This window comes from Pongo abelii, chromosome 18 (assembly GCF_028885655.2).
Source record: "Pongo abelii isolate AG06213 chromosome 18, NHGRI_mPonAbe1-v2.0_pri, whole genome shotgun sequence".
NCBI classification, from domain to species: Eukaryota; Metazoa; Chordata; class Mammalia; order Primates; family Hominidae; genus Pongo; species Pongo abelii.
In genome coordinates this window covers 30,772,050-30,796,752 of record NC_072003.2, presented here as the reverse complement: position 1 = coordinate 30,796,752, position 24,703 = coordinate 30,772,050, and the positions used below count along the sequence as shown (strand labels likewise).

At 49.7% G+C, this 24,703-nt stretch overlaps 1 protein-coding gene across 20 annotated transcripts in view; it reads right to left on the bottom strand.

Annotated features, from left to right (window-relative positions):
• KATNIP (katanin interacting protein) overlaps positions 1 to 24,703 on the bottom strand; it is a 230,359-nt gene that overhangs the window by 130,062 nt on the left and 75,594 nt on the right. For 15 of the 20 annotated variants that reach the window (XM_054533684.2, XM_054533683.2, XM_024233849.3 and 12 more), the window contains 3 exons: positions 21,633 to 21,802; positions 19,311 to 19,408; positions 752 to 883 (listed from right to left, as the gene is read on the bottom strand). In XM_054533684.2, the coding sequence (XP_054389659.1) occupies positions 752 to 883; positions 19,311 to 19,408; positions 21,633 to 21,802 (400 nt within the window). The remainder of the gene's footprint in view (positions 1 to 751; positions 884 to 19,310; positions 19,409 to 21,632; positions 21,803 to 24,703) is intronic. The other 5 variants (XM_054533689.2, XM_063717226.1, XM_054533691.2 and 2 more) reach the window with 1 other exon arrangement.

Genomic DNA, 24,703 nt, shown 5'->3' with positions numbered 1-24,703 from the left:
AAAAAGTATAGGCACCTCTTCAGTTTTGTTCATTTCTGAATCTCTGGTGCCTGGGACAGAGCCTGATGGTCAGTGAGAGGTGCTTAACAAATGCTTGTGGAAGGAAGGACTGGGATATACTTTTGCAGTTCAAAGGATTTCAGGAATGAAATGGCAATCTGAGGATGGGGAGTAAAATGTCCTGTTGTCAACCCTGTAAGCTGCTAAACCGACATGGACTCCAAGCTAAAGCTGCATAGGCCTCTAGGCTTTTAAACATATGGCTCCTGCCGCCCTGGGGGTGGTATTCGGAATATTTATCAGGTGCATGTATACACGTGTGGACAGGCTGAGCATCAGCAATTCCTGCCTGCCCTCACCAACTTGCCCCTCAAACTCTTACCCAGCTTTTAGGACCCAGGACAAAAGTCACTCCCTCTAGGAAGCCTTCCGGGATCCTCTCCCTCTTCTGTCTGTGCCATGCTCTGCCCCAACCTCTGCATTCTCTCCCTGTACAGGGACTATGTGCTGGTGACCCTTAGAGGTCAGACCCCGGCCTCACCGACCCCTGGTCACTGGGTGCCTCTGAATGCTGACCTCTAGCCCAAGGTCTGCTCATCAAACTGTGTGAAATGAACGCAAGAGTGAAGGAACACAGCGGCGAGTGAAGGACAGAATAAATAATTGTCAGAAAGTGCCCCGAGGGGCCACTGCAGCACCGAGCCTCACCGTCCTTCAGGTGTCCCGAGCACAAGGCCAAGGCCATCCCTACCTGCGGACGATCCTCAGAAGTGTTGTTTGCCTGGAGAGTCACATCCCCACACAGCTCAAAATCATCAGAATAGTCCACAGGAGGTTCGACGTGGAGCCGCGGGCCAGCTTCTGTTCTGATCTGCACAGATTTCTGTACAAAAATGCAGACCATTTCAGATAAGGTGGAATGAGGTCTTTATTCCTCTGTGGGGCAGGGACTAGCACTGGAGAGGTGTGGCCAGGATCCACGGGCTTAGATACCATGGGGTGGTGTGCCTGCATGCAACAGCAGTGGTGTCATGATGAGCACGGACCACAGGCCTCCTCCTCATCCGGGCCAGCACTGGATGGGCCATGCCGCCTCGCTCAAGAGTCTACTGCTTCTTGCTGTCCAAAGAACGTGCAGGAGAATTTTTTAAAAAATAACTTTTTGGTTGGAAATTCTGTTGTTTTTTTTTTGAGTCAGGATCTCACTCTGTCACCCAGGCTGGAGTGCAATGGTGCGATCTTGGCTCCCTGCAACCTCTACCTCCTAGGTTCAAGTAATTCTCCTGCCTCAGCCTCCTGAGTAGCTGCGACAACAGGCACCCGCCACCACGCGGCAAATTTTTGTATTTTTAGTAGAGACGGGGTTTTGCCAAGTTGGCCAGGCTGGTCTTGAACTCCTGGCCTCAAGTGATCCGCCCACCTCGGCCTCCCCAAGTGCTGAGATTACAGGCATGAGCCACTATGCCCAGTCGGTTGGAAATTCTTTATCAGTAGACTTTTAGCAGGTGCTAAACTTCTCAAAAAGGACTTTGTGGTCAAGGCGTGGTAGCTCACGCCTGTAATCTCAGGACTTTGGAAGGCCGAGGCAGGAGGATCACTTGAGGCCAGGAGTTGGAGCCCAGCCTAGGCAACATAGTGAGACCCCCATCTCTACAAAAAAATTAAAAAAATTAACCAGGTGGCAGGGCATGGTGCCTCACACCTGTAATCCCAGCACTTTGGATGGCCGAGGTGGGCGGATCACCTGAGGTCAGGAGTTCGAGACCAGTCTGACCAAGATGGAGAAACCCCGTCTCTACTAAAAATACAAAATTAGTCAGGTGTGGTGGCGCATGCCTGTAATCCCAGCTACTCAGGAGGCTGAGGCAGGAGAATCTCTTGAACCCGGGAGGCAGAGGTTGCAGTGAGCCGAGATCATGCCATTGCACTCCAGCCTGGGCAACAAGAGCAAAACTCCATTTAAAAAAAAAAAAAGAAATTAGCCAGGTGTGGTGGTGTGTGCCTGTTGTCCCAGCTACTCATGAGGCTGAGGTAGGGGGATTGCTTGAGCCCAGGAGTTCGAGGCTGCAGTGAGCCAAGATCACACTACTGCACTCCAGCCTGGGTGACAATGTGACACCCTGTCTTTAAATAAAAGAAAGGGGGGGGCTTTGTGATCAGACTTGTTTGGGAAACCCTGGCCTACATACTCACACTGAAGATATCCTAAAATGAAACACAGCATGGGACATTTCCCAAACTTTCTGGACTGTGGACACTCTGGACTGGGGCCTCTCTTCTAGCATTCCTTGGATCGTTCTTTGGGAAGGAAACTCATTGGCCTGGTGTGGCCAATTACAGACTCCCCTCCAATGTCCACTTTCCCCTTCTTCTATTGCCTGGTGTTCCAGATGTGCACATGGAGTCCCAGGCTCCCCTGCAGCTAAGAGGAACCGCGTGAACATGTTCTGACTCACGAGCTGTGGGTGGGAGGGAGGGATGTGCATTGCATCTTCCAGGTGTCTCCTCAAAGGGCAGGGGCCAGCTTCCCCAGGCCCTGCAGCTTCTCCTGCCAGCTGCAATGGGGAGGTGGGAGTGAGCTGACTGGTGCTGGGGGGAGGAAAGCAAGATCTGGAGGATGGTCAGAGTAACAGGGGTTCCTCAGTGACCTCATGGAGCAAGGGCAAGTGCTCCCATCTAAGCAGTGTTGTATCAGAGATGACAGCTTTCATGCTGTTCAAGCCACTGTTACTTGTGTCTCCCTGCTGAAGTAGCCAAACCTGTACCTTAACTGATGTACCTGGCATGCAAGTTTCCCTACCATGTGGCCACAGCCCACCTTCTTGCCCTGATTGCTGCACAGACAACCACACACCTGATAATTAGGCCAAACAAAGGGCTTCTGGGGCTGCGAGGATCTGCAGCTCCCTCAGTCCAGCATCCAGGCTGTGTCCTTCAGGAAACACCTCCCTTGTTTTCCTCTGGGACCCAATTTCCTCCCAACTCTCAGTCCACATGTGGCCCCATGATGGGGATTTGAGGCAGGCCTGGCCAGTCCACCCGTTCCACCCTTATAACACGCTATGGCCAGCCAGTCCAGGGATAGAAACGGACCTAAGGCAGCAATGAGAACAGCCCTGGATTCCTGTTAGAGCCGTGGGAAAGAGGTGCTCTCTTCTTGTGGGATGTGAAGCTAGAGGGAAGTCTGTCAGGAGCTGCTGGGAACCATCCTGTCCCTAACAGAAAGAGCAAAGAGAGCTGAGAGGATGAAGCAGAGTCCTGATGGGTTTTAGAAGCCCTGGATCCAGCTGCACCTGAAGCGAGCCCCACTGAAACATTCTCCTTTTTGCTTAAACCAGTGTGAAGAGGATTAAAGTTATTTGTGACAGTCTTGGCCCTCCCTTGTACCCTGAACTCTCCTACCTCTGTGCCTCTGCTCATGCTATTCTCCCAATCTGAATGCCATTTTCCCAAATCTCTTCCATGCATCCAAACCCTACCTAGCTTTGGAGACAATGCTCTCTGCCTACCTGGTATCTGTCAGCTGCCTCACTCTACTGAGGTGGCCATGTGCCCCACTAAGACGGTCACATTGCTGGGGGCCCTTGCAGCTAGGGATGGCCACGAGATCCAGGTGTGGCAATGCTAGCGGTTAGAAGTCTATGAGGCAGAGCTTCAGAGAAAACTGTTTTCCTGGTAATTAGGAGAGACTCAGTGCAGACAGGACTTCTGCCCTTTACCCTTCTACCCTTCTTCCTGACTGGAATGTGGATGGGATGTTTGGGAACACAGCAGTCATCTTGTGAGAATGAGGAAGAAAGCCACACACCAAAGATGTCCCAGTGCAACACAGAAGCTGGGTTCCTGGTGGCACCACCCACCCATGCCACCAGCCTGCCTCCAAATGCATTGTTCACAAGTGAGGAAAACAGGAGCCATCGTCTCTAAGCTGCAGCAATCTAGTTTCTGTTGCAAGCAGCTCAACTCCATCCCACTTGCTGACCCACTCTTGGCACTTATTACTGTTGCGTTTCTGTTGCTGCGGTTACTGTGGCTCCTGTGTGGTGAAGGACCTGGGTTCTAGACTCAGGCATGCTACACAACTCCTGGAACTCTGATGCTTACTCCCGGTGTGACCTTGAGCAAGTCACCTAGCCTCCCTGAGCCCGGTTTCCAAATCTGCTAAGACAGCACTCATGAATCTTCATCAGAGAGCTGCCACAAAGATGACACGCAGTGACGCAGGTGAGCCCTCGGCTGGGGCTTTGGCACACAGCACCACAGGGCTGCACCTATTTACATGGCATCAACTCTGCACAGGTCACCAGACTGCCTCTCAGGTGTATGTTTCATTCGGCATAGCCCCCAAAAGCCAGCCAACCATGTCCTCTGGTAGTGAACCAGAGAAACTGCCACCTGCTCCGAGGCCAAAGGTAAAGCTGGCTGTGTTGGACTCAGTAAGCAGGGCCAGGGCTGGCTTGAGGGGAGAAAGGTGCCCAGGGTGTGATACTTAAGGGAGTCTCACTCTCAGGCACCGACCTGTCCATGCACAAATCTGAGCATGAGGCCTCCTTTAATATTCTGCTCCAGGTGCCTTACTTACCTCGCCCTGTCCTGGCCCTGTTACTGAAAGATAGAACAGGACACAGAGTATGTGCATGAACTCTAAGACTCACAAAAGGGGTACTCAAAGGTAATTAGGGGCTGGGCAAGGTGACTCATGCCTGTAATCCCAGCACTTTGGGAGGCTGAGATGGGAGGATGCTTGAGTCCAGGAGTTTGAAACCAGTCTGGGCAACATAGTGAGACCACATCTCTAAAAAAATAAATAGATAAATTAGCCAGGCGTGGTGATACGTGCCTGTAGTCCCAGCTACTTGGGAGGGCAAGGCAAGAGGAGGCACTTGAGCCCAGGAGTTCGAGGCTGCGGTGAGCTATGATCACGTCACTATGCTTCAGCCTGGGTGACAAAGTGAGATCCTGTCTCTAAAGAAAAAGTGAGCAAAGGAGGGTTCAGAGAAGGACAAGTGACTAAAAGAAAAATGATACAGGAGGAAATTGAGAGAGAAGGCCTCTGTGGGAGCCTGTGAATGGGGCTGGCACCCAGCCAGATGCCCACTAGGGCTGTTATCATAGGAGGCTCTGGAGCTAAGAGGGGCTGGGGAAGGCATGATCAAGATTACGTCTTTGGCTGGGCGTGGTGGTTCACGCCTGTAATCCCAGCACTTTGAGAGGCTGAGGAGGGCGGATCAGTTGAGGTCAGGAGTTGGAGACCAGCCTGGCCAGCATGGTGAAACCCTGTCTCTACCAAAAATACAAAAATTAGCCAGGTGTGGTGGTGTGTGCCTGTAGTCCCAGGTACTCGGGAGCCTGAGGCAGGCGAATTGCTTGAGCCTGGCAGGTGGAGGTTGCAGTGAGCCGAGATCATGCCACTGCACTCCAGCCTGGGCAACAGAGTGAGACCCTGCTAAAAAAAAAAAAAAAAAAAAGATTATGTCTCTGGAAGATGGACTAGGGAGGAATTGGCCCTAGAAAAAGCAATTTCCTAGAACTGGTCCTAGAAGCAGCAAAAAAATAAATAAATAAAAAAGAAAAAGGGGTGGTGGTGGTGGTGGTAATTAGGGCATGCATTTCCCTTGAAGCCCTGGAGTTAGAACCTTTCACCCCCTGTAATATTCAATTCCCTGCAGGTTTAGTAAACATAAGGATTATCTAGATGATGAAGAAAATGATGTCAGAGTCTTACTGACCTACCAAACTCTAGCAGTTTGGACATAACTCCTTTCTGATCCAAGTTCACAATGCCCTGCTCCCCCATCAATGCTTTCACACTACGTGCCATGTCACTGGGTGCCACTCCAAGCACTCAGGTGCATTCACTCATTTAGTTCTTTTTTTTTTTTTTTTTTTTTTGAGACAGAGTCTCACTCTGTTACCCAGCCTGGAGTGCAGCGGGGTGATCGCGACTTATTGCAACCTCTGCCTCCTGGGTTCAAGCAATTCTCCTGCCTCAGCCTCCTGAGTAGCTGGAACTACAGGTGCCCGCCACCAGGCCCAGATAATTTTTGTATTTTTAGTAGAGATGGGGTTTTGCCAAGTTGGCCAAGCTGGTCTTGAACTCCTGACCTCAGGTGATCCACCTGCCTTGGCCTCCCAAAGTGTTGGGATTACAGGCGTAAGCCACTGTGCCTGGCCACTCATTTAGTTCTCAAAGCAACCCAAGGGGGAAACTGAGTCACAAGGCTGTAGGCCACTTGCCCAAGGCCACACAGCGAGGAAGTTGCACAGCCTAATCACAGGCCTGACACTAAACCAATGATGGGCCAAAATTTCCTGTAAACGGCCAGAAGTATTTTAGACCTTGCAAGCTATATGGTCTCTGTTAGGATACTCAGCAATCCTATTGCAGCTCAAAAGCAGCTACGGGCAATGACTAAAGAAATGGGCATGGTTGTGTTCCAGTAACAGTTTATTTAGATACGGGCTGAGGGTAGATTTGGCCCAAGGGCTGTAGTTGTGGATGAACTCTTGTTCTAAATCACCACGCTGTACTGCCCCCAGCAGGCATGTTGAAGAATAAATGTGTCCCACCTGGACTGGGTGTGGTGGCTCACACCTCTAATCCCAGCTCTTCAGGAGGCTGAGGCGGGAGGATTGTTTGAGGCCAGGATTTTGAGAGCAGCCTGGGCAACATGGTGAGACCTTGTCTCTACAAAAAAAAAAAAAATTAAAATTAAAAAACAATGCGTCAGCCTGGGCTACAGTGGCCTTTGGACTGGGATTAGAGGACTTCCCTGGCTGGGTGCGGTGGCTCACACCTGTAATCCCAGCAGTCTGGGAGGCTGAGGCAGGCGGGTCACCTGAGGCCGGGAGTTCGAGACCAGCCTGGCCAACATGGCGAAACCCCGTCTCTACTAAAAATACAAAAAATTAGCCGGCATGGTGGCACACACCTGTAATCCCAGCTATTCGGGAGGCTGAAGCAGGAGAATCGCTTGAACCCAGGAGGCGGAGTTTGCGGTGAGCCGAGATCACACCACTGCATTCCAGCCTGGACAACAGAGTGAGACTCCATCTCAAGAAAAAAAAAAAAGAAAGAAAGAAAGAAAAAAAAAACCAAAAAGAAAAGAAAAAAGAAAAAAAAGGGAATTTCCCCAGCATATCTAACACAAAAAAGGAGGCAAGGGCTGAGCTACAGATCATTTGAAGAAAAGATCTTAGAGAGATGGTGGAAAGGGGTGAAGAAAAGCAGCTAGGGATTCTGCCTGGGAGAACAGGGAGGAGGCGGGGTGCAGCAGGAAAGTGCATGGCCACGCCTTCCTACAGAAGATGGGTTGCTTGCAGATGCCCCTCCGGACTCCCAGTGCCCCCTGCTGTTTCCACGTTCTCCGTTCCTCTGCTGCTCAACCTCTTGACGATCTGCCCCCTGTTGCCCTGGGTTCCAGCTCCATATATGGCGCAGCTTCCTCCCAGGCCCTATCAACTCGCTCTTAGCACATGTGTTAGCCTCGGCGCTAGGGCCTGTGGGGGGAAAGCACTACCCGGACATATAACCAACACCGGGGGTTTCCAGGCCCGGAGATTCCTGGAGGTCTTCCTGCCTCCACTGGGATGAAGCTGTAAAGGCTTTGAAGTTCATCATTGATTTGAATTTTCTTTTTTTTTTTTTTTTTTTAATTATACTTTAAGTTTTAGGCCCCACAACAGGCCCCCAACAACAGGCCCCAGTGTGTGATGTTCCCCTTCCTGTGTCCATGTGTTCTCATTGTTCAATTCCCACCTATGAGTGAGAACATGCAGTGTTTGGTTTTTTGTCCTTGCGATAGTTTGCTGAGAATGATGGTTTCCAACTTCATCCACGTCCCTACAAAGGACATGAACTCATCATTTTTTATGGCTGCACAGTATTCCATGGTGTATATATGCCACATTTTGTTAATCCAATCTATCATTGTTGGACATTTGGGTTGGTTCCAAGTCTTTGCTATTGTGAATAGTGCCGCAATTTTCTACCATACCTCCCAGGAGAGCATGCTCCTCCTTCCTCCCCAGAAACTACTTAATTTACATTCAAATACCAGGAGGCCTTCTAGCTGGGGAAGACATGGCTCGAGAGGGGGCAAGGAGGAGGGGCCACGGGGCACGGGGCCGGGCCTGAGGAGCTGCCTGACTCACCAGCACCGGCCAGGGCCTAGGGTGCGGCCTGGCCTCCCCATGAGTTTCTAGTCCTTTGTCCAGAAAAAGGGGGCCTGGAGTAGGGCCCTGCTACTCCAAGTGTGGTCCACGGACCAGCAGCATTGGTGTCTCCTGGGAATTTGTGAGAAATGCAGAATTCCAGGCCCCTCCTTTGCCTTGGGAATCAGAATGTGAATCTGAGCAGTATCCCAGGTAATTTACACGCACGCACATTCAATTTCCAATAGCATGAGATCAGGAGATCGACAGGGCTTTGTGGTGGAAGCCGTTGTTTCTGCCTGTCCAGCACATACTCTCCTGTGTTTGGTAAAAGCACCCTGTTTTCGCTTTTTGAGATGGTGTCTTGCTCCCCACTTCCTGCCCGGGCCCCAAGAGGTTCACGTGGCACTCAGTCCTCCCAAAGGGCGGAAGCACGTGACCCAGGCCTAGCCAATCAGAGCATGCGATTCCGCTGGCCCCCAGTGATTGGGTGACTGGTTCTGGGGCGTGGAAGAGATGCGGTAGCAGGGTGGCGGAACCTAAGTGGGCAGCTGCTGGTGGCTTGTCTTGGTGCCACATGGGGCACAGGGAGGGTTGAGATGAAGAATAGGTCATTATATCGTTTGAGCTCCTGGACCCAAACGTGCCTGAACTTAAGATAACTAAGAATCAAGATGAACAATTTTGCTAGCCTTGGATTTGAACTGAAAGCATGAAAGAGAGCTTTAATGTTCAAGGAAAGCCCAGGTCTCTCTCTCTTCTTTTTTTTTGAGACAGAGCCTCACTCTGTCGCCCAGGCTGGAGTGCAATGGCGCGATCTCGGCTCACTGCAACCTCTGCCTCCCGGGTTCAGGCAATTCTCCTGCCTCGGCCTCCCGAGTAGCTGGGATTACAGACATTCACCACCACGTCTGGCTAATTTTTTTGTATTTTTAGTAGAGACAGGCTTTCAGCACGTTAGCCAGGCTGGTATCGAACTCTTGACCTCAGGTGATCCACCCATCTCGGCCCCCCAAAGTGCTGGGATTACAGGCGTGAGCCACCGCGCCTGGCCTCTCTCTCGTCTATGGTTTTCCCATCTTCCCTTTAGCACCACTGCTCACCTCGCAGAGGTGTCAGGACCCAGGTTTGCAGACGGCATTAAGGCACTGAATCAGCAAGCTTTTACTAAGCGCCGACTGCATACAAGGTTCTGAAAACACAGGAAGATACAAAAAAAAAAAGAAAATTAAAAACCAATGCCCTGCCCTCAAGGAGGTCACACAGCACACATAATGGGAGAATGTGTTTATGAAGCAACATGTGACAAAATTAATGTGGTCCAGGAAGAGTTTCTAATGTTGAGTGGGTGCTGGAGAGGGGAATAAATAGTCCCTCCATCTGGCCTGCTCTCCCGCCCCCAGCCCCAGGGAGGCTCCTCTGCCACCACTGGGAGGAGATTGAAAGCAGCCCTGCCCACACTGAAGGCTCACCTCCAGTGAGCAGCCCAGGCTGGCAGGTTCCAACCCAGCCCCCCAGGCCGTGCACGGCTCCCTGCCTCCCACCTCCACGCCCTTGCAAGGGATGATGACTGTGCACCTGGCTGGCTCCCCGCTTGGCACGCTGCTGTACCTGAGTGGGTGTTTCGAAGCGGCTGCTCTTTCCTGCCTACTTGCAGCACCCAGACCTGGGTAGACCCTTGCAGTATCAATCATATGCGGGAGGAGGATTTAAAAGCCCTGACACCCCCCAAATCCATGTTTCTTTTTGCAGCCCAAGGCCAGCTTATTTCATACCCGGCCCACACTCAGCCCAGTTCATGCCCAGAGTTATTTGTTCATATCTGCCACCCCTCTTCGCAAAGTGTTCTAAAAGGTGTGCATTAAAGCTTATTGTCAAGTAGAAAAAAAAGAGCAAGGCTGGGGGCTGCCCCATATGGTTGTGCGGGTTGTGCGGGTTGTGCAGTATGCAAATGGCTCCCTCTAGAGGTAGGAGAGCTCTAAAACACTGACAAAGGCAGGTCTAGGGTGGGAAGGTCCGGCTGACTTGATGTGTTCATCCCTGATTTGTCTGATCTCTTAGAAACAGCAGCGCTCCCCACTCTGACAGTCTGTGTTGTGCAAGGTCACTGGAAAGGCCAATGCTTTACGGCTTGTTTCATTTGTTGTCCTCACTGCAGGGGTTTCAGAACTCAGAAGAAAGATAACAAGAGACAGGGCCCCCAACACTTCCCATTTTTACTTGTGAGATTTTCTGAAGGTGCTGAAGCTGCACAGGCCACAACAGGACACAGGATATGGTGGCTGAGTGAGAGCAAAGCCTCTGCTTTAATAATTGCAATGAACTTGCTTTAGAGACCTTTAAGGAAAGCCCACCCCACAGTAAATTGCTGGAAGGCCAATCCCTTCACTAGCAATTTAATGCTAAGAGCCGATGACGTTCATCAAATCTGACAGCATTTTGGTAAACGATGGCTCTGTTGATTAGGCCGCTGTCCACCCAAGTATTACAAGGCTGAGGAAGCCATAAATCTTAATCCACAGATAGCAGCAGAAAGATCTAAGGCCCAGAAGTGGTGGGGGAAAAAGGACAGCATGAACAAGAGGCCATACATCACCACCAGCCCATTCCACAGGGAAGGCGGAAGCTCGGGAGCCCAACACAGCCATCGCCATGATCCTCCCCAAACCCCCAGGAATCGGAGGGGCTTGGAAAGGGTTTTACAGGTGGAGGTCATCGGCTTCTTGGCCAGCAGCCAGAGTTGGGATGACTCTGTGACCTTCTGGTCAAGGGATCTGGAGGCCAGTGCACCTGATGCAGCCCCTCCTGTCAGGGCAGCTCTACCCAAATGTGCTTTCTTATTGTTGGGTGAGACCATAAGAAGAGAAACCTGTTCTCCTGGAGGCGATGAATGGATTGGGCTTGGTCAGTAGAAACAGGGTGTGTGATTCAAGAGAGTTTCAGGGCTGGGCGCAGTGGCTCACGCCTGCAATCCCAGCACTTTAGGAGGCCAAGGTGGGTGGATCGCATGAGCCTGGGAGTTCAAGACCAGTGTGGGCTACATAGCAAGAACCTGTCTCAAAAAAAAAAAAAAAAAAAAAAAAAAATCCAGCAAGACAGCCAGGAGGAGAGGAGGAGAGTACAGAGGGTGAATGGGGAGGCAAGGGGGCTGTGTGGACTGTGAATAAGGCTGGGACTGTGGGCGTTCACTGTGCACTGGGACCACTGCATCCCACCACGGTGTCCCCTGCTGACCAATGTGAATACACACGGTGACTGTGTGGCCCCGCTGATCCCTCCTGGTTGGCACGGCCCTACAAGTGAAACCCCAAGACTGGGAGAGGACTGTGGTCCCTCTCTTGGTGGAGTAGCTTTTGAGAACTGGCCACTGGCCATTGGGGACTTGACTGCCTTGACCACTCTGCCTACCCCCGGCTGCCTCTAAGCATGGCAGGAGCCCATCCAAAAGGATTAGGATAGAAAGACTGTCTTCCTCTCCATCCCATGGACCCAAGACTCTGTCTCCATGGACTGTCTACCATGGAGAAACTTTGGACTTAACTCCACTTCTTGGAGCCAGAGCAAACCAATCCAGCCCGTCTTCCTCATGATGGTAATAATGGTATAGCTGGCATGCCCAGTCTATTCACTGTTCTACCTCCAGCCTTCTTGACAAGAAGCTACAGGACTCATGGTTCCTGCCCATGCGGCCAGGGCAGGCAGGGTTTGCACCAAATGACCTGGTCTCTGAGGGGCTCTAGTCATAGCCGACTGAGGTAGGAGGGGGTGCCTCATCCAGGCTAAGCAGCAGCAGCCCAGGCCGTGCCCTGAGAAAGGGATGAGCTGAGAGATTCAGACTGTCTCTGTCTTGGAAACTTTCAACTAAAAAATATGGAGGGAGTGTAAAACCGCGCGTGGAGAAGGCACGATGGATCAGGGGAACACTGAAGCTACGAGTTGGTGGCAGCTCAGGGACAGGGAACAGAAGTGCAAGGACGGGGGCTGGGGAAGGTTGGTGGAGAGAGAGGGAGCCCTGCTTCAAAGGCTTCCTGGTCCTCCCGTAGCCCCTTGCTCCCGTGGGCGGTCCTTTCTGCACACATGAACTCAAAACATGAACCCAAATGTGGTGCTCTACTGTTTCAACCCTCTTGGAAATTCCTCACATTTAGATTGAAATCCAAACTTGCTCCTGTGGTCTTCTAGGCCCTGCATGGCCGGTTCTTCCTACCTGCAACCCTGACACCCTCATCCCCACCCTTTCCGCCACCCTGTCCTGATCGCCCTGCCTCCTCTCAGCCTGTGCCCAGTGCCCGCTACTCTCACTGTCCCCTCACCTGAAACCCTCCCCCAGCCACAGATCTTTCTGTCCTCTGTCCTTCCTTTGTAGCACTGTCCTCCAACTCGCTTGCTTGCCTTTGGCCCTTTGCCTTCCCAAACTCCCCACCCGCTCCCCATCAACATGAGCTCCAGGAGAGCAGGGCTGGCCTCACTTACTGCTCGGAACCCGGCATCTGTAAGTGCCAAAACTGAGCATGTGCTCAATACATGAGCACGGAATGAATGAAGTAAAGTATGAGTGAGCAAAGGAACATACTAGAGTGAAGAGCCCTGAGGCCTCCAGGCTGAGCTGCCCTCGCCATCTGCCCCTCCGCTGATTAAAACAACAACAGTCGGCACCATTCACTATTTCTCCTGTGCCAGGCACTGCTTCAGCTTCTCTCCAAACACGGGCCCCTCTGATCCTCATTAATTGCCCTCATTAATTACCATTACCAACCCCACACGACAAATGAGAGAGCAGGCACCGAGGGGTTAAACATTGTAGCCACTGTGCAGCTGGCAGGAGGCGGAGCCAAGGCTTTGCACTGGGGCTGCTGGAAGGTTCCAGGGTCTGTGCTCTTAGCCATTCCTCTGGACTTGTCTGTCACCTGTTCCCAACTGAAGCAGCAGGCAGCCCCTGCTGATAGACCACCTGTAATGCACGCTGCACACGCTCCCCTCCAGCAGCCCTGGAAGGTTTCATTGATGATGAAACCAAAGCTCAGAGTGGTTACACGGCCAGCTCCAGAGCACACAGCTCACAGAGATTACAAGGCCAGCTCTGGGGCACACAGCTCAGAGAGGTTACAGGGCCAGCTCCAAGACACACAGCTCAGAGGTTACACAGACAGCTCCAGGGCACACAGCTCAGAGAGGTTACACAGCCAGCTCCAGGGCACACAGCTCACAGAGGTTACACGCACACAGCTCAGAGAGGTTACACAGCCAGCTCCGGGGCACACAGCTCACAGAGGTTACACGCACACAGCTCAGAGAGGTTACACGGCCAGCTCCGGGGCACACAGCTCACAGAGGTTACACGCACACAGCTCAGAGAGGTTACACGGCCAGCTCCGGGGCACACAGCTCACAGAGGTTACACGCACACAGCTCAGAGAGGTTACACGGCCAGCTCCGGGGCACACAGCTCACAGAGGTTACACGCACACAGCTCAGAGAGGTTACACAGCCAGCTCCGGGGCACACGGCTCACAGAGGTTACACGCACACAGCTCAGAGAGGTTACACAGCCAGCTCCGGGGCACACGGCTCACAGAGGTTACATGCACACAGCTCAGAGAAGTTACACAGCCAGCTCCGGGGCACACGGCTCACAGAGGTTACACGCACACAGCTCAGAGAGGTTACACAGCCAGCTCCGGGGCACACGGCTCACAGAGGTTACACGCACACAGCTCAGAGAGGTTACACAGCCAGCTCCGGGGCACACGGCTCACAGAGGTTACACGCACACAGCTCAGAGAGGTTACACAGCCAGCTCCGGGGCACACGGCTCACAGAGGTTACACGCACATAGCTCAGAGAGGTTACACAGCCAGCTCCGGGGCACACAGCCAGTGAGCAGTCCAAAGCCTATTCCTTCCACTCTCCAGGGGCTACAAATTCAAATGCCCCAAAGAACCAGGTGGAAAATGGAAAACGAGATAAGAGAAATCATAGCCTAAATCTGATAATAAACCACAGCTACCACTCAGCCTCACCACTGAAGCTCTGGGGAGTGGTGGGGACTTTGGCAAACAGGAAGGCTCATGCCCTGTCCAAAGGCAGCAGCTGGACTTGGCTCCTGCTGCTGGCTGCCTCGTGGGGAGGAGGATGGCCCAGTGTGGGGGCCAGACTTTTCCATTTTTTCCAGGGAAGAAGAAATCTAGATTTTTGATTTTGAGATAGGGTCTTGCTCTGTTCCCCAGGCTGGAGTGCAGTGGTGCGGTCATGGCTCACTACACCCTTGAACTCCTGGCTTCAAGCGATCCTAACTGTCTCAGCCTCCTCAGTAGCTGGGACTAGAGGTGTGAGCTACTATGCCTGGCTAATTTTTTTATTTTTAGTAGAGATGGGACTCGCTATGCTGCCTGGGGTGGTCTTGAACTCCTGAGCTCAGGTGATCCTCCTTCCTTGGCCTCCCAAAGTGCTAGGATTACAGGCATGAGCCATTGCACCTGGCTAGATATATTTTTAATATAAAATCTTGTTAATTTAAATGTTGGCAAGCTTCTAAAAGTCTTTTAAAAGCTGTGTGAGCCCCACAACCATTATCTGGGGGCAAGTTTGACCCACAGGCTTCAAGTGGTTAACTTCTGGATCCCGCCAGGCCCGCCATCCATGTATTTGAAGTCAGGTGTCACACCCTCCTCCCAGTTAAGCAGTCCCCATGTCTTCACAGCCCGAGCTTCAAAGGCAGGAACTGAGCCTTCTTGAATTTTTTTTTTTTTTTTTTAACCCTAGAGCCTTGCACAGTGCCTGGGCCCTGCTGGGTAGCGATACATGTCTGTTAAATTAACAGATGATTTCATTCATGACACATGTTGTAGTTCATTCACCACTTTTGAATGCTCCCTGGTTTGTGTCTATCTTTAAGGGTGGTTCCCAAAGGCCTGGGTGTGTGGAGCAGAGTCCATGCTCTGGACTGGAGGGGGCTGGCACTCGGTACCCATCCCACACTCCTCCTGGGGAGCCTTTCTGTGGGGTAGAGGCCAGAAAGCCAAATACTGCATTTCCCAGACTCCCTTTCTAAAGCTGTACTCACAGGGTTAACAAGAATTCTCACAGAATATAGTTATAATTCAGCATTAATCACTGCACTTTGACCCACTTCCTTGTAACTGAAATTCACTGGCTACTGACCATTAGCATTCCCATTATTCCTTATAGATTTCTGACTGTAGAATCATTAAGGCTTTTGTTTAAGAATTGCTTAAGATGTTTTTCAGATCTTAAATTCCAGCAAAACAACTGACGCTAGCCAGTTTGAAGGCCCCCACAGAAGAACGGGATCCGCATGAGAACACAGCTTCTTCATCTCCCTGTTCCATGACTTCCCCCTGTACTCTTCCACCAATCAACGATCTCCACACATCAGCCTACTCCAAAACCCTTAAAAACACTGGCCCCAAACTCCTCCGGGAGACAGATTTGAGGTTTCCTCCCATCTCCTCGTTTGGCGGCCCTACAATTAAACCTCTCTCTCTGCTGAAACCCAGTGTCTATGTGTATAGACTTGCCAGCATTGTGCAATGGACCTATTATGGTTACGTTTTGGCTTGGGTTCTGGGTGTGATTTAGGTTCAGCCAATCAGATGGCCTCATGCGAGCCAGGGAAAGCAGAAGTGAGGTGAGGAGAGGAGGGGAACAGATGTTGGCTGTTTCAGTGCTAAGCACAGGGCTTCGAGTTCTTCCACAATGTTCCTGACTGGCTAGCCACGCTGCGGGGCAGGGTCTTCATAGCGTTGTCCTAGCAGGCATGGGGTCATTCTGAGGCCAACAGCTGGGGCAGTAACTCCCTGATTCCTGGACTGCAGCTAAGGTGACGCCTTCCTGATGCTGTTACCCCACCTTCCCAACGGTGTCCTAGGCAGCCGCTCTCCTGGCAGGCCCAGGCTAAGTGGCCATGCTTTTGAGGCACCATTCCTAGAGGCCCAGCCCAGAGTCCCCTCCTCATGCTAGCCCAAGGACTTCGTAAGCACCTGACTCCCTGCACTGCATTTGTTTCTGCTTAAAATAGCCTGAGTGGTCTCTGCTGTTAGGCACTGACTGACCCCTGACTGGTACAGTGTAGAAGGACAATTACAGCCCTCGAGGCATCAGGAAATCAGGAAATTAGCTATGATTAGGCCCAGTGAAGTGTGGGACCACAAGGAGAGACTGAGGAGGATGCTAATTAATCTTAGGCCAAGTTTTTTAAATTGCACAGACTCTAGGGCCAGCTATTAAGCCACAATCTAAGACACAAATATGGCTCCTGATAATAGAAGGCTCTCAAAACAACTAGAAGAACTGTCTTAAGTGAGAAGTGGAGAAAGGCCTCATTAGCAACAAATTAATATTCATTGCAGAGGACGAAAGGAGGCCTCCAGGCTGTGTGTCCTCCAGGCCTTGCTCCTCAGCACTGAGATCAGGCAGGGACACCCTTCCCCAATTAATCAATGACTTGAAGATGCCCCTGTGAGGAGGCAGAAAGACCACTGGGTTTATAACCACAGGCCCAGAGTTCAAATCCCAGCCTGCCCTCTTCCTTAGTAGCTAAGCAACTCTGAGGAAGTCACCTTACCTCTCTTGGCCTTGACTTCTTCAGTAGCACAATGAGGACATTTTCTGACCTACAGGGTTATTGTGGGTGGGCTGATAGAGGGTATGAAAGCATTTAACTATAGACCCATACATTTAGTACAGTGTGAAATCGTATGTGGTAGTAGTTCCCAATCTTGGTGAACACAAGTTAAAAAATAACAACAGGCCTGGCGTGGAGGCTCATGCCTGAAATATCAGCACTTTGGGAGGCCGAGGCAGGTGAATCACTTGAGGCCACAAGTTCAAGACTAGCCTGGGTAATATAGTGAATAAAAATAAATAAAAATATATTTAAATTTTATTTTATACAAAAATATAGTAAAAAATAAATTTTAAAGAGAAAAAATTACAGTAATTTAAAAAATAACACTGCTTAAGCCTCAGCAAGTCAGAATCTCTGGGGGTGGGGCCTGAGCATCTATATTTTAAAACCTCCCTAGGCCATTTAAATGTACAGTCAGGGCTGAGAAATAAAAAGAAAATCTCAAGATCCCAGCCAACTGAATGAACCCCTTCTTGGCCAAGGGGACCCCAGAAAAACCTTACAACTGAGTTCCCAGCCATGATGGGATGGGAGGTCAGACATGCCTCATTATATCCCCTCCCTCGTTAACCGCCAGGAGGCTTTCTTTTCTAAGGGTTAAAAAGAAACCAGCCCTTTTCGGCCGGGCGCGGTGGCTCACGCCTGTAATCCCAGCACTTTGGGAGGTTGAGGCGGGTGGATCACCTGAGGTCAGGAGTTCGAGACCAGCCTGGACAACATGGTGAAACCCAGTCTCTATTAAAAATACAAAATCAGCCGAGTGTGGTGGCAGGCACCTGTAATCCCAGCTACTTGGGAGGCTGAAGCAGGAAAATCACTTGAAACCGGGAGGCGGAGGTTGCAGTGAGTCAAGATCATACCACCGCACTCCACCCAGGGTGATAGAGCGAGATTCTGTCTCAAAAAAAGAAAAAAAAAAGAAAGAAACCAGCCCTTTTCAAAGACTCCACCACTGATATCAACCAACAGCCTGCTGCCCCTCCCAACCAGCCTGCCTGCTGCCCCTCCCTTCTGTGGTTACTACACAACTGACCAGCATTTCTTCCTGGTAAGGGACCACTGACCATGGAGTGGTTCTGACCCCTCTATAGAGGATGCACAGTGAGGGTTTCCATGTCTCCCGATTCGCCTTTTGACATCAGAAGGCCAAAACCTCCACCCTCAGATCCTGCTAATGCCGCCATTTTTTGACGATGGGATCCATGGAGAGGCATAAAGCTCAACTGCACATGCGCATATTTCTCCTTTCATAAATATTCATAACTCCTCCTACAGCTTACTGAATATGTATATTGGGCCACCTATTCAGCATAAATCCGTCTTATCCCTCTGAACTTCAAAGTGCAGGTTTCTGGCTTCTGGCCTGAGGCTGTGTTTCCTAGTCTGCCGGAATGGCCACCCGGGAGGGAGGCTGCCACCCTTTCTGAGAAATAAAGCTTTCCTTTCCAAGTTTATGAACCTCGTCATTCTTCATTTGACGGGGCTGGGACCTGCTGGTCCCCGGTAAGGTATGAGTGACTATGAGGTAAAATATCCAGAACTATATGAGCAAGAACACAGAATTTGGGGCAAAAGATCTAAGACTGACTCTTGATTCTGCCACTTCTTAGCTGTTGACCTTGGAAAACTCACTGAACTTTTCTGAACCTCCATCTCTTCAGCTCCTTATAAAGAGGGACAATACTGGAACATACTCTACAGTTCTGCTGGGAGGGCAAAGGAGACGAGTTACATGGGAGCTGAGCCTATGTGTGGTACCTGGGGTAGATGCTCCGAAATGCAAGCTCCTGACATCAGCACACCAGCTGCAACCCAAAATGGCATCTCAGTTTTATGGGGCAGGGGCTTTGTCATATGTACCCACTGTATCCCTGACATCCAGAACTATGCCTGGCACATAGTGGGTACTCAATAAAAAAATAGCTGAATGAATGAGTCATCATGATGGAACTCTGAGTCTGACCTTCCTACACCCCCAAGTGGGGCTGGAGTGGCCACATCCAAAGGGGAGGGCCATGCAGCAGAGAGGTCTCTCCAGAGGTCAGTTCCACATGCAGAAAGGGCACACTACCATGCCCAGCCAGACCCACCTACTCCCCATAGGGTGTTTTTTTTTTTCTTTTTCGACAGGCTCTTGCTCTGTTGCCCAGGCTGGAGTGCAGTGGTGCAACTGTATGTAGCTCACTGCAGCCTTAAACTTCTGGGCTCATGCAATCCTCCCACCTCAGCCTCCTGAGTAGCTGGGACTAGAGGTACGTGCTACCACACCTGGCGAATTTTTTATTTTTATTTTTAGGAGAGATGAAGTCTCACTTTGTTGCCCAAGCTGGTCTCGAATTCCTGGGCTCAAAGTGATCCTCCCACCTCACCCTCCCAAAATGCTGGGATTGCATAAAGGAGCCACTGTGCCTGGCCCATGGGGGTTTTAAATGCTCTGATTGTATTTCTATTCCCACAGCCACCCACACTTTGTATTCTAAAGCGTGGGCTGGGGCCACAGTCTCCAGACCTGGTGCCATCCTCGGCGCTGGACTTTACTGGGGGCTGTCCGTGAACTGCGTCTTAAGGCTTCTTCAGCTTCTCGAAACAGAGTTCTTCGTCCATAATCTGCACCAGAGACGAGGGAAGGAGACTTGGTGAGGCACTGATGACAAGCTCGGAGTACTGGGTTGGTTTGTAACTCATGTCTAAAATGCATATCAGTGTGCCCAAAGTCTTGTGCATGAGGAAATTGACTACAGCGCTGTTGTGGCAACAAGACATCAGAAAACAAGCTAAATGTTGAGCAAAAAAGGAATGGGTAAATAAGTTCCAGTATATCCATGCCATGGAATAATACGTATAATATATGGCCGGATCAGGCAGGTCTGTATATACAGAGAAGAGTCTCTAAGCTACAGAGACAAGGTTCAGGACAGTAGGTACAAGAGGTCACCATTTGTGTAAAAGAGTGTAGAGGGTGAATCTCTTTGCTGAATGAATGAATGAATGAATGAAGGTACTGCTGGTGTTCCAGGTACACAGAATCCTGTTATCTATTCCTTCCTGAAACCTGGACCAGGAAAAGCTGAATTCTCCTTACTAGCAGCAGCAGGTCTGCCTCCACCATGAAAACTAGGAGAGCCACCGGTTTCCCTCTTTGCCCTGGGGGCTGGGGAGCTCAAGCTACACTCTGAGTTCAACTGTAGTGGCTCTCCTAGGAAACCATTTCAGGAATCACTTTCTCTTCTTGCCCTTTTGTTGTTGTTTTGACTTTTACTATATATTAATGGCTTGGGATCTTACCATGTCTGTGAGGCCATAGATTAGAATAACACAAATCAAAGTTACTGTGTGACAGACAGCTTACATTTTTTACATCATTTAATCTTCCCAGAAAGCCTGCAAGGTGGGCATAATTATTCCCATTTTATGCAAGAGGAAACTGAGGGTCAGAGAGGTCCTAACTGCCTAAGGTCTCAAAGCCAGAAAGTGGCAGAACAGGGTTCATTCAAATCCAGTCTGCCTCATTCCAGATCTTCTTGTAACTTGCTTGGTAGCACACTGGCCTCTCCAACAAAGCAGCCTACCTTAAAGGGCATTCTGAGAACTACTTGGGATAAGCAGTCTCACCAGTCCCATTTTATTATCATTTTTAAAATATTTATTTATTTATTTTGAAACAGGGTCTTGCTCTGTCACCCAGGCTGGAGTACAGTGGCATAGTCATAGCTCACTGCAACCTTGACTTCCTGGGCTCAATCAGTCCTCCTGCCTCAGCCTCCTGAGTAGGTGAGACTACAGGCATGCACCACCATGCCCAGCTACTTTTTGTATTTTTTGCAGATACAGGGTCTCACTATGTTGGCCAGGCTGGCCTCTAACTCCTGAGCTCAAACGATCTGCCCACCTCGGCCTCCCAAAGTGCTGGGATTACAGGCCTGAGCCACCATGCCTAGCTGAGTCCCATTTTAAAGATGAGCAAACAAAGGCACAGAGAGACTAAGGGGCTTCCCCATGATATCCTGACTCCACGTGCTCTGCTGTTTCGTTCATTCAACTGCCCAATCATTTTTTGTGTCTATGCTAGGCTGGGTTGGGTATTTTTCTATTACACACAAGCTTCCTGTGGTTTTCTTATAGGGCACGTGAAATCCATTTAAAGTATGCACGGTATAGATTAACTAAATACAGAAATGAGTGGTAAAATCAAATATTACACAGGGGTTAGGTACTAAAGTTAAGACATATCAAGTGAAAAATCAGATATAATCCAAAATTTCCCTAGACATTTCCTTAAAGTACTGACTTAAGACGCAGAAAATGTAAAAGCTAGAAATTTACTGCTTTGGCTGCCTTTGCTCTGGGGTAGTAGAGGCCAAGACTAGTTTAAAAAGGAATAAAACAGGATTTCTCTTTCTCATTCTTATGCTTTCTGGCCACGCGGGTGTAGTTAACTTGTGTTCGTTGCTCACATGCACAGGACGTGGTTCCATAGTCCCTATTTTTTTTTTTTTGACAGAGTCTCGCTCTGTCACCCATGCTGGAGTGCAGTGGTGCGATTTTGGCTCACTGCAACCTCCGCCTCCCAGGTTTAAGTGATTCTTGTGCCGCAGCCTCCTCAGTAGCTGGGACTACAGGTGCATGCCACCATGTCTGGCTAATTTTCGTATTTTTAGTAGAGATAGCGTTTCACCATGTTGCCCAGGCTGGTCTGGAACTCTTGGCCTCAAGTGATCCACCCACCTCAGCCTCCCAAAGTGATGTGATTACAGGTGTAAGCCACTGCACCCTGCCCTTAATTAATTTTGATTAACAGAGCTGAGACTCAGCCTGGAGGGCCTGTGCTCACCGTGTGTCCCCTCCGTGTGGGAGGCACTTCTGGAGAAGTCAGAGTGAATGGCTTTCCGCGGGGACGATTTCAGCTCCGAATTGGCGCCATTGATATAGACAGAGAAACCTTGCTCCAAGTGCTCCAGCCTCAATTGCACGGGGTCCTTGCTTTTCAAATGCTTTAATATCCTGAAAGAGAAACGGTGGGTTGTTCCTCCTCATCATTTGAGAGTCTGGGCTGCTGTACCCCCAAGCCAGGAGTGAACTGCTGTTCCCACAGTGAAGCGTCTCTAATCAGAGCCCGGGGGCGTGTGCCCAGCTGTTTGTCTACAAACAGCCTCTAACAGGCCCATTACCCACTTAGAGAAGCCACGACGGGGAGACAGTTTGGGGCCCTACAGGGAAGTTTCTGCAGCTCTCATTCTGAGGCTCAAATACACATTAGCGAAAAAGAACACACCCAGTTCATGCCCCGTGCTGGCCAAGGCAGAGAGGAGGCGTGTGTTTACACGCTGCTATCATACAGCCTGGGCTTTCTGAAAAGATCCCAATTTTATGCAATTTCACTTTGTGTGAAAGTTTGATGTGTAACAAAAAGTGTTTTTTAGGCTCTCAGGCTTTGTGAGAGACATTTCATACCACCCATTTACAAATCAGAAAACAGCTTTCGTCAGACCAGGTTGGCTAATGTTTTGCTTCAGTGAATAGATGTGTTCTCAAAACACTCACCCCTGATATTTCAAAGGCCATCATGTCATATTCTAATGCAGTTAAAAAATATATCAATGCAGGCATTGGTTCAAGTTTAACAATAGGATTATCTCGTCTTTTGGCTAAAAGGCAGGAGTGTTGCCAGGTCCCTAATTTAGCTTTCACTGAAGCCCATCCTCACACCTTGAGCCTGGTCCTTTACCCAATCCTGATGTCACACTGCCATATGCAGGGTACAGTGTCTTCTTCAGCCCCCAGAGAACTGCTTCCATTGGACGCCAGACTCGCCTGCATTTTATACACAGCTTTAGACGCCCCTACATCAACTACATTTATACAGACAACCAGCCAACCTAGCAAATAGTGTGCCTCTTCTTCAGTAATTAAATAAGTGCCAATCAAATTAGCAAAATTTAAATTTTAAAATATAATAGCAATCACATAAAAGGTGCATACTGTATGCTAAACTCTGTTCTAAAAACCTAAAGTCGATTCTCATTATTCGCAGTATGAGTGGTCTAGAAAGTCACCGTGAATTCTGAATTAGAGAATTTGGAACTACTGCTCCTAGAGGAAATATAGGGTCAGGTGCCTGTGAGTCTTTGGTCACATTTTCATGAACCAATCAACACAGAACCTTGTGTATGTGTGTTTCTGTTTAAAGATGCCTTATTACACCATTGATTCATTCACACCAAACTCACAGCCAAAAGCACTATCACTCATGCCTGAACAAAGCTTCCCAACATATGTATTTTCTTCATAAGTCATATCACAGCCTCATGCTTAGGAACACTGAACAGCATTTCTGCACTATGTATAAGGCCAGTTTAAGCAAGGAAATCACCAGCAGAAAGCACAAAAATGTGAAAAACATGGCACTACGTACACGACAAAAAGGACAACTTGTTTATAGTATGAGAGACAGAGAATTGCCTTGTTCTATATCAGCTGAGAACATGTGTATCGGGGGCCTAAAAATGTTGCCTCTCTGCACTTGTCTGCAAGTGACCGCAAAAATGCAGCAAGTATCGACTGTGGGGTTACAGATCAGTTTTAGTGATGACACAAATTCACAGAGAGTCAGAGAATAATGATGATCAACGATATGAAGAAGTTACTCTTCACAATAATCCTACAGGGTAACCAATTTTTTTTTTTTTTGAGACGGAGTCTCGCACTGCCACCCAGGCTGGAGTGCAGTGGTGCGATCTCAGCTCACTGCAACCTCCACCTCCTGGGATTCAAGCGATTCTGATTCTCTTACCTCAGCCTCCCAGGTAGCTTGGACTACAGGTGTGTGCCACCACACCTGGCTAATTTTTTTTTTGCATGTGTTTTTAGTAGAGACAGGGTTTCACCATGTTGGCCATGGCTGGTCTTGAACTCCTGACCATCTGCCCACTTCGGCCTCCCAGAGTGTTGGGATTACAGGCGTGAGCCACTGTGCCTGGCCGTAATCACTTTTATTATCTCCATTTAGTAGATAAGGAGTATAAGGCATAGAAAGGTTGAAGAACTTGCCCAAGGTCACATAGCTATTATAGTATGCGGCAGGGGTAGAATGCAAACTTAGGCAATTTGGCTCCAGAGTCTACACCAAAACGAAGACAACTTGTAAAGCTAGCAAGATGATGTTGAAACTGGCAAACTTAGACACTGCTGGTAATTCATAGAACCTTCTCAGAAGTAGTATGAAAATATAGAAAATGCCATATGTTTGGTCTTTGCCCAGTAAGCACATTCCGGCAAATTGTTCCTAAGCATATGAACTCTGGGCAAGAAGATAGTCAGTGTTCAGTAATAACGAAATCCTGGAAGCAACCCAAATGTCCAACACCAGAGAAGTGAAGCTGCTATTACACAGATGTTATCATTATGAAGACTCTATAGAAACATGGGGGATTGTTTGTGATCTGTTCAGTCGGGGGTGGGGGAGTGGTGATGAAAAAGGCAGAATAAAAATGATACAGAGGCCAGAGCACAGTGGCTCATGCCTGTAATCCCAGCACTTTGGGAGGCTGGGGCAGGCAGACTGGACTGCTTGAGCCCAGGCATTCTGAGATTAGCCTGGGCAACATGGTGAAACCCCGTCTCTATAAAAAATATAAAAATTAACTGGGCGTGGTGGCGTGCACCTGTGGTTCTAGCTACTTGGGAGGCTGGGGCCAGGAGGATGGCTTGAACTGGGGAGATTGAGGCTGCAGTGAGACATGATCATGCCACTGCACTCCAGCCCAGGTGACAGACAGAGACCCTGTCTCCAAAAAAAAAGAAAGAAAGAAAAAAGAAAAGAAATGAAATGAAAAGAAAAAGGCATATGTAGTAAAGGTAAAGTTGGAAAACTGTGTGTTTGTGGACCCAGTGTGGAAGGTGATA